Source organism: Enoplosus armatus, chromosome 21 (assembly GCF_043641665.1).
Source record: "Enoplosus armatus isolate fEnoArm2 chromosome 21, fEnoArm2.hap1, whole genome shotgun sequence".
Classification (NCBI taxonomy): Eukaryota; Metazoa; Chordata; class Actinopteri; order Centrarchiformes; family Enoplosidae; genus Enoplosus; species Enoplosus armatus.
This window is the reverse complement of record NC_092200.1, coordinates 6,023,433-6,032,486: the sequence shown is the minus strand read 5'-3', so window position 1 is coordinate 6,032,486 and position 9,054 is coordinate 6,023,433. Positions and strand designations below refer to the sequence as shown.

Below are 9,054 nucleotides of genomic sequence, written 5' to 3'. Positions count from 1 at the left end.
TTGTAGAGAATGTACAGGGCATTTTCTATTTAACCTATAAGCTTAATTTTCCACATTTGTTATATTGTGTTTTATCCATGTTACGTTTTTTGCAAGGTTACAAGGTTTTGGTGTGTTGTCTCATATTAATATCCTCTGGTTCTTTGTAGACAACATGACTGAGCCATTTACAATTCCTATGACCACAGGAACTGATTATACTGGAACTGTAAGTATTAATTTGGGATAATTATCTGTTGTCATGGCACCAGTGAAAAACAATGAACTACTAATATAGAAATGCTGATTTAAAAAGTCTGGAAGGTAACTTCATAACCATCATAAGGAAAACTTCCACATCTGTGATTTTAGTGCATGTGTGTCTCAATGTTTATTCTGCAGTATTTAAAGTATGTCAGAGCTCTTTATTAAATACGATATATTTTGCAGTCTTTTTATTATGTTTTTGATTTGCTCCAGATACTGTAGGTTTATGTAACGCAGACATCTATAGGATACTCAAATGCCAGTCTCAGCCGTATCAGCATCAAATTTTCCATTGTTTGTGAAAACCTAAGCCCCACCTAAGCCTCCCCCCGCTGTTTATCTCTGCCCTAAATCTAAACGCGATGCTTCTGAGGTACTGAGTTCTGCTGCGGGCCTCTTTCTGGAGCCCCTCAGGATCGTTTACCCCCCTCAGGCTTGGATAGCAGCAGGAAGCTGTGCTGTAGTGTGGTTTCTCCTGCACAGACACAACATCTGCACCTGACAGCAGTTTTTTTTTTGCACACTCTGGTTAGCGTCACATACAGCGTTTGATGTCATATCACTGTGTCCCCACTAGAAGCATGTTGTGTTATGAAACCCTGATAGCAGTAAGTGAGTTAGGTAACAAGGACAAAAAAACCCACGCTTGACAGGAAATGAAAAAAGGGGCTGTTACATGTAACCATCTTTAATGCTGCATCAGATAATCAATTTTTCTGTTTTTGATTGCAGGACACTTCTGACTACACAGATGACTATGATTCAGTGCTGACTGAAACCTCAGGCATGTGTGACAGAAAATGGGTAAGGGCATTTCGTGGGCATTACGAACCACCTCTCTTCTCGATCATCTTCATCCTTGGCGCTGTGGGTAACCTGATGGTGGTTTGGATCTACACCACCGTGCGCAACCGCCTGAAAACAATGACCGACGTGTACCTCCTAAACCTGGCTGTGGCTGACCTTCTCTTCCTGTGCATGCTGCCCTTCTGGGCTGTCGAAGCCAGCAAGGGCTGGGACTTTGGCATCGGTCTCTGCAAATTGGTGTCCGCTATCTATAAAATCAATTTCTTCAGCAGCATGTTCCTGCTCACCTGCATTAGCGTGGACCGCTACATTGCAATTGTACAAGTCACCAAGGCCCAGAACCTGAAGAGGAAGAGGCTGTTCTACAGCAAACTTGCCTGCGTGGGTGTCTGGTGTCTCTCCACTCTCCTGGCCCTCCCTGAGTTTATCTTCGCCCAGGTGAAGACCGACCAAAAAGATCAGTCAGTCTGTGCTCTGGTCTACTGGAACAATGCAAACAACCGGACTAAGATCGTGGTGCTGGCCCTTCAGATCTGCATGGGCTTCTGCTTTCCTCTACTAGTTATGTTCTTTTGTTACTCAGTCATCATTCGCACACTTCTGCAGGCCAAGAGCTTTGAAAAGCACAAGGCCCTTCGTGTCATCTTTGCTGTGGTGTTTGTGTTTGTTCTCTCTCAGCTTCCTTACAATAGTCTGCTGATAATGGAGGCCATGCAGGCAGCTAATACCACTATCACTGACTGTAACACTGTAACTGGTTTTGATGTAGCTGGACAGGTTGCCAAGAGCCTGGCATATACTCACGCCTGCCTGAACCCATTCCTGTATGTCTTCATTGGAGTTCGTTTCAGAAAAGACCTAATGAGGATTCTGAAGTGTGCTGGCGGATTGGGCAAAGGAGGGCTCAGTAAAGTACAGGCAGTTCCCAAACGTCCCTCTGTCATGTCTGACACTGATACTACCCCTGCCCTTTCCATATAAATACCCGTTCTCCTAAAATCCTGAACCTGAGACCTGAGCCTAGTTCAACATGATCATATAGTTTCAAATTTTTTTCCTCATGCATTACTTGCCACTAGCAGAGCAACGATCACATTTTCAACTTTGAAAGCAAAAAACGTCTTTACAGTTTATATTCATTACATTCATATTCTGACAGTAACAGGCACATTCTGGGCTCACTGTATAAACTGTAAATTAGTGTAAATATCATTAACTGTTTGTATTTTTACATTTGTTCCATCTTTTTTGTCGTGTGCTGCTGTAACTGAATAAAAAAACATTGTATTTTTGTACAAAAAATGTACAAAACAACTATTAAAAATTATAAAAAATCTTAAGCACACTGCAGTTTTCTTCATTGTTGTTTCATTTATTTTTTATAAAGACAATGCACATCAATCAACATCTCTGTAAATGTTCCAGCGTTAGCCAGCTGGCTAATTTTCAACTGCAGTGCCTTGGTGAGATGTTTTAAAACCAATGAGGTGAGGTATTCTGTCCCCACAGCATAAAAACAAGTGGGAAAAGAGTGCAACAGTAGTTTCAAGTACATACTATAAATGAACAGAGTGGTAAGTGATGAGATCAGCAATTTATATCTACTATACATGGGAAAGCATTCAAGTACTTTCACTGGTGTAACGTACCTGGTGTGGTGGGAAACACACTCGAATGTGCCAAGTCCAATCCACAAAGTTTTCGATCTGACTAGAAAGTCTTGCCATTGTCAGTGCCGACACTCTTAACTGCTGAACCACGTCTGAGTTCGGCTATGACTTGGCAGTTTCACAGGGGATGCTAACGGATGCCCATTCAAACTGGCATGAAAGAAGTTTCCCACAATGGCTTCACAACGGCTGCAACTCAGACAGGTGGCAGACAGACAGACAGACAGACAGACAGACAGACAGGTGTCACTGTCTCAAAAACTCTCCATGTTCAAGCCACACCTTTTGAGGCACACGTTTTACCAACTTCAAAAAGCAGCACACTGAATGAATTTTAGTAAAAGCCACACAATTTTCATGAAATTCAATGCAAAATCTAGCTGAGGAGTTGTGAGGACACCAAAGCCTTGCCAGTCTAAATGGTGGGCTGATGGCCTTCTTTCCATGTCTCTCTGATGGGTGAGCTGTGGGCGATGAGCGCCGCGTCGCTCAATCACAGTTTCATGACACCTCCACACAAAAACTGCTGGCATCAATCTGATTTCAATCTGAAATTGGGAAATACAGACTTCAAGATTCAAAGCTGAGGTTTGAGGTTGTCATGTAGGTTGGCTTGTTCACTCTGTGTTGTCTCCTTGAAGCAGAACAAAATGACCAACCTTCATATTTACACATTTAAAGGTCAAGACAGAAAATGTAAAAGTATGACCGTGTGCTTGGATTTAGATGTTCGCTTAAGTTGGTTTAGAGTGTAACGGTACGTGTACTGACACAGAAAGACAAGAGGAAAAGTCAAATAAAAAGAGAGAAACATCACAAAATACATGTTAGCCACAGTCTTGCACACTGACAGTAGTAAACAAAACCTGGGATGTTATTGTGGTCACTGAGGTTGGCCCCAGACGACTGCAGCCTACCTGCTGAATTCAGGTGAGACCACATTCTTTCATTTTCCTCCTTTGTACTGCTTCTTCCTCTCACGACAGGAAACCGTCAGTCAAGTCAATAACATGCTCATCACTATGGATGCCCTCTGGGACTCTGGCAGATGTCTTGAATTGGCCTTAACTGGAGAACACTAATGGCAATATTACCACTCAGCACATCTTTAGTGTATTCTGAATAAGTTTGTATGTTCCAGTTTAATCCACGAATCTTTGATTCTTGTTTGAATAAATTTGAATATCTACTGTATGGGTTACATGGAGTTCACGTTACGTACACCAGGGAGAAGTGCTTCTCATGCCTCTTTAAAAAGGAGAAACTGCACAAATGTGTCATATCCTATTGCAAAATGCAATTTATCTTCTTGTTTCATAACTAATGTTGTAATAAGTAATAAGATTTGCTGTGTGAATAAATCAGATCCTCAGCAGATTTAGTTTGACCCTAAATAAGAACACCATGAGAGTTGAACAACTGATTTCTTTGGAGGGAATCTGTTTTGCACAAGAGGTGGACAAAATATCATGGACACCATACAATATGATACAATTCAGTACAATGCCAAAAAAAAGAAAGAAGCTATGCCCTCACTTTTGTCTCATCATACATTCAGCATTAAAAGCTTCACTGAGGCAGTGATTCTTCCAGAACTATTGCATTAGATTGTGTCAGTTTTTGTCTGACGTATCGCACCAGTCCTATCACATGGGCTCAAGTACCCTTGTTTGTACACAGTCAATTGTTAGATTATTTACTGCAGAGAAAACATGATGACTGTATCGAATCATTGATGTTATTCTATACAAGGCATGTGTGTTGATGTTTAAACTCTGTGTCTTTTCCTTAGTCAGTCAAGATTGCATTTATTCTACCACCATTTGGAGCGAAAGAAACTGGAGGACTCAACCCTTTGGCCATTACTTTTTAGGTTTTTGGTAGCTTTTTGCCTCAACACTTAATGTTTAAGTGCTGCAACAGACTCATGTTATAGGTAACTGGGGCACGTGCTGTGCAGTCAATAAAATTGCCAATACAACAAAAAATACTAGTAAAACTCCAGCATTAGTACTACTAACAACTCACAGACATATGAAACATGATAAGGGGCCCAAAGTAAACACTGCTTTTTGTAAGGGGGGGTTCTTCATGTTAAATCTTCAACTGAAAAAGTAACTACAGCTATTAGATAAATGCAGAGGAGTAAAAAGTACAGTATTTCCCTCTTAAATGTAGTGAAGTAGAAATATAAAAGGATAAAAGGATAAAACATAAAATGGATATACTCAAGTAAAGTACAAGTACCTCAAAATTGTACTTAAGTACAGTACTTAAACGTACTTAGTTACATTCCACCACTGTCTGTGTCACAGACAAATCATAATTTGTATTTTTCCAAATTAGCTAAACTACTTCACAATGTCTCCAAGTACTGGAGTACTGCAGGAATACCCCTCTGAAGTTACCAGGGAGATTGTAAAAATACCCCAGATTGGGAATCCCTGCCTCATATTGTGGTGTTGTTTTTCACTGCATATCACTGCCTGGATAAAAAGCATCAACCAGACCAACATACAGCGTGAGCTTACTTTTATTTCATTTTAGACTACAGGTAATATCCACCACAAGGTGGCGTAGCTTGCACAGCAGAGATAGCCTATTGTTTAGGTTTCAGGGAGAGTTACCAGCAAACACACAAGTTTTAAAATGAAACTAACCCCATCTAGTGGCGGTCTGGATGGGAGGCCATGTCTCAGGGAGCGGCAGTCGGACATCAAGTTTCAAGTTCATGAGGTTTGTCTTGTTCTTGCAAAAGAATCTCATTCCCAAAGAGCAGCTAATAGACAGGCAGATTGATTGTATACTGTATTACTAATATTCCATGTTCCTCATTAGCCCACAACTGAAGTACCATGGTAATCACCACTGGGGAAAACAGAAAAAAGTAAAAAAACTGAGCAGGTCTGGACTGTGTCGTGAAGAATGCGAAAGACTCACAAGTAGAGCAGCACCTGTGGTTTGGGAACATCCCATCCATCTTTCTGCACACGGGGAATTGTGTGTGTGTGTGTGTGTGTGTGTGTGCATGAAGGAGATGTGGGAGAGAAAGAAAAAGAGGGATAGAGGGAGGACATGGTGGAGTCTATGAGTAATAGGAGGGACAGAGTAAGCATATGTGACCCATTGACATTGAGCGAGCTGCAGTCTGGTTTCAACTGGCCTATGGTCTGGTTCTGTGGACCACAGAAAGCCTCAGGGACGATGGCTTATGTATCAACAATGACCCACTGGTTTTGAGCACAATTTACTACTATAACAAGTCACAAATAGCTCCTCATGAAAGTTAGAGTGTGCCTCATTGGCAAATTTGGAGCGTATTGCGAAGAAAACAGTGAAATGATGCATATAAGAAAGCAAATGGAAAAGGAGAGCTATCCTTTATCCAGACAAACAGGATCTTCATACCACTCCTCGGCGTAAAAAGAAATGTAATAGAACTTAGACCTCCACAATTCCAGTCCAAACAGGGAGCCTCTTATCATCGTCATCTCTCCCACAGCTAATATTTCACTTCAGCTCCCGGGCCCACAGAATGAGAGACGTTTCCATTTCATGTCAGTCATTTCCAGGCCTGTGTGTTACCTGTGTGGTGATAAGTGTTTGACTGACTGGGAGTGTCGTTAGTCACTGTCCGGCTCCGAGTGACAGCCACAGATTGACGCTGATGATGAGGCCTGGTGTGTTCAGGGACAACAAAAAAACCCACGGTTGATGTAGGGGGGAGGAAACGCATTTACACACGTATAACACAGCGGCATGCGCACAGACATACTAAGCACACCAAGGCGGATTAAAAGAGAAGGATTTCTGTCCTTATAATGACACAATCAAGTGACTAGAAGGATCACATGCAATCCTAATTCCTATTACACATGACATCTACTGTATCTTAAAGGTGAAGAATTCCTACTCAGTTACCTTAGCAACATGTCACTGCATAATAGTGTGATGAATTAACAATTCATTTCTATTCATTTTGTAATTCAACAATGTTTTTATGGGTCCTGTCATTTCTTAAGAATTATCAAAATGTTATTAGATTTAAGTTAATTGTGTTGAGTTTTTAAGCAGTTGTTGATTTCCAGTGATATGTTTTTCTGGAAATAAACTGCTGCTCATATATATTTAATTCTTTCTTTGTTTGTAGACAAATGTCACATTTTTTAATGTTCAGCTGCATTAAAGACTCTTTAGGTTAAACTAGCATTTAATTGCAGTTGCTATTTAACCCTATAATTAGTATCAAATTACAAGGAACCTTCCTATAAATTTACTGTTAAATATCAGTTACGTTCTAGGTAATTATAGGAAAATATGGAAACCATAAAATAAAATGTTATCCCCATTTTTCCTGGCCATTACTCCTAAAACCATAACTATGAGATTATCCTCGAATGTCAGCCTCTTGAGGAACAGTTAAAAAACTCAAAGATGGATTTGGTGGTAAGTTTAGTTGTAGGTTAAATGTTCAGCATTATGTCAGTGATCATATTTAATTCACCTAATCAGCATTATAAGCAAATCGGCAACAGTGAGCTAAATCTGGCCTTGTTTACATCACAACTTTTACATGATTTTCCATAAATAAAACTGCAGATGATCTAAATACGAGGCTTAATCCCAATAATTATGACCATGTAACATTTAATACTGCACCAATGTGTAGAGGGGCATGAAGCTGCTACGGTGCCTCCAAGATATATGAAGGCTCATGGTGCTGAAATCCTGTCTGATGAAATAACCAGATAAATAACACAGATAAATGAATACGTTCCCCTCTGTTGTTTTGTTGTTTTGGTCAGCTCTGTGTTTGTTGAAGTTAATTACGCTTGCAGATTAGTTTGCATTCTGTTGCGTTTTGTTGCCCAGTTTAGTTAAACCTGCAATAACTGATTTGTTTTTGGCCACTTGGGCACAGCAGAAACAACTTGTAAACACAACATTGACATATCACCACCTTTTAAGTTGATATGGCGAACTTGTTAGCAAACAGCTGCTTACACATCCTGCAGTTACAGAGCAACATTATAATTTATTTGGAGTCGTCATTTTCTGCCTACCTGATAAATGTAAGTCTAGTATTGACTCTCTTTTAGCTTTGTTTTGGCCTCTACCAACTCCTGAGGGTTTTACAGTGCATTTTGAAGAGCTTTTGCACTGAAAACAGCTGCCTGCTGCAGCTCAAAAACGACACTTTGAGAGAGGCGAGAGTATATACAGCTTCGTAAAGACGAGGGGAGCTTTTGTGCTATAATTCTATAGCATATACATACTGCTATAGGTTCATCACTATGAGCGACCCATTTCACATTGTAACATTGTTTTCCATTGTCATACACTGTTATTGTTATGATAAAAATATGGATTATAGCCCCTTTACCGTTCACTTTTTATAACAAACTGTTATATAAATTAACTTCGCTCTTAACAGTCTGCCACCGGCGGTTGGTTTCAGTTGAACACTCTGTTGCTAGTGGCAACCACTACTGGCACAGTTGCTGCTTAACTGACATTGTTACATCCACCATTTTGTCAAATCTGTGTCCAGGCAAATATAGACGTCTTTTATCCAATCCCAAAATGCCCTAGTTGGAGCTTCATCTGTAGGTACGTCTTTTATTACGTCTGCTTACAGCTGCTATGATCAGCTTACTGCTAATCAAGCTAGCCACTCTGCTAGCTGTCTGAAGCTAATGTGTTGCTAATACCGTTGCTTCCAGTGAAAACAAAGGGGATACGCTGTTTTCAACCTTTAATAAGAGTGTTTTGCTGTATAGCTGTGCAGCTACACGTATAATAAGGGCACAGGATGTAAGTTAATTAAACAAAAAAAACATAATGAAAAATACTGCATTTCCACTTCGCCTGTAAACTGTTTGGCCCGCGATGAACAATGCTTAAAAAAACCTAGCCCACGGTTGGACCTTACTTGCTGACCACTGGCATGACAGGGTCTTCAAATCAGCCCAATCATAGGAGGCAGCGAATATATTAAAACAGCAGCAATGATGATGATGCAGATGACAGTGAGGAATGACATCACTATTTCAGTCTTTCAAAGACAAATTACAACACCCTCGGTTTGCTTTCACCATTAGTCTCACAACGGGCCTACCTGGGAAAAAAACAGGAAATAACACAGCACTACAAGGCCAAGAAGTTCAATCTCTGGACATCTCTGGAACATGTTTTCACCCTCACGGTCTCTACCCTGCCTTTTACCTCCTCTTCTAAAAGCGAGGCAGTAAGCCGTGAGATGGATGAGCTGAGCGTTGCAAGGTTTCCAAAAGCGAACAGAGTCTGACTGCTGCTCTACCTGAGGAGCGAA

The 9,054-nt window shown here is 40.6% G+C and overlaps 1 protein-coding gene across 1 annotated transcript; it reads left to right on the top strand.

Moving 5' to 3' along the window:
• The first annotated feature begins 154 nt into the window (after positions 1 to 154).
• On the top strand, positions 155 to 2,335 carry LOC139304256 (C-C chemokine receptor type 9-like). Its single transcript, XM_070928165.1, has 2 exons — positions 155 to 208; positions 979 to 2,335. Exons 1-2 carry the CDS (start codon positions 155 to 157, stop codon positions 2,032 to 2,034), a joined length of 1,110 nt encoding a protein of 369 aa, XP_070784266.1. The 3' UTR covers positions 2,035 to 2,335.
• Positions 2,336 to 9,054: the final 6,719 nt, after the last annotated feature.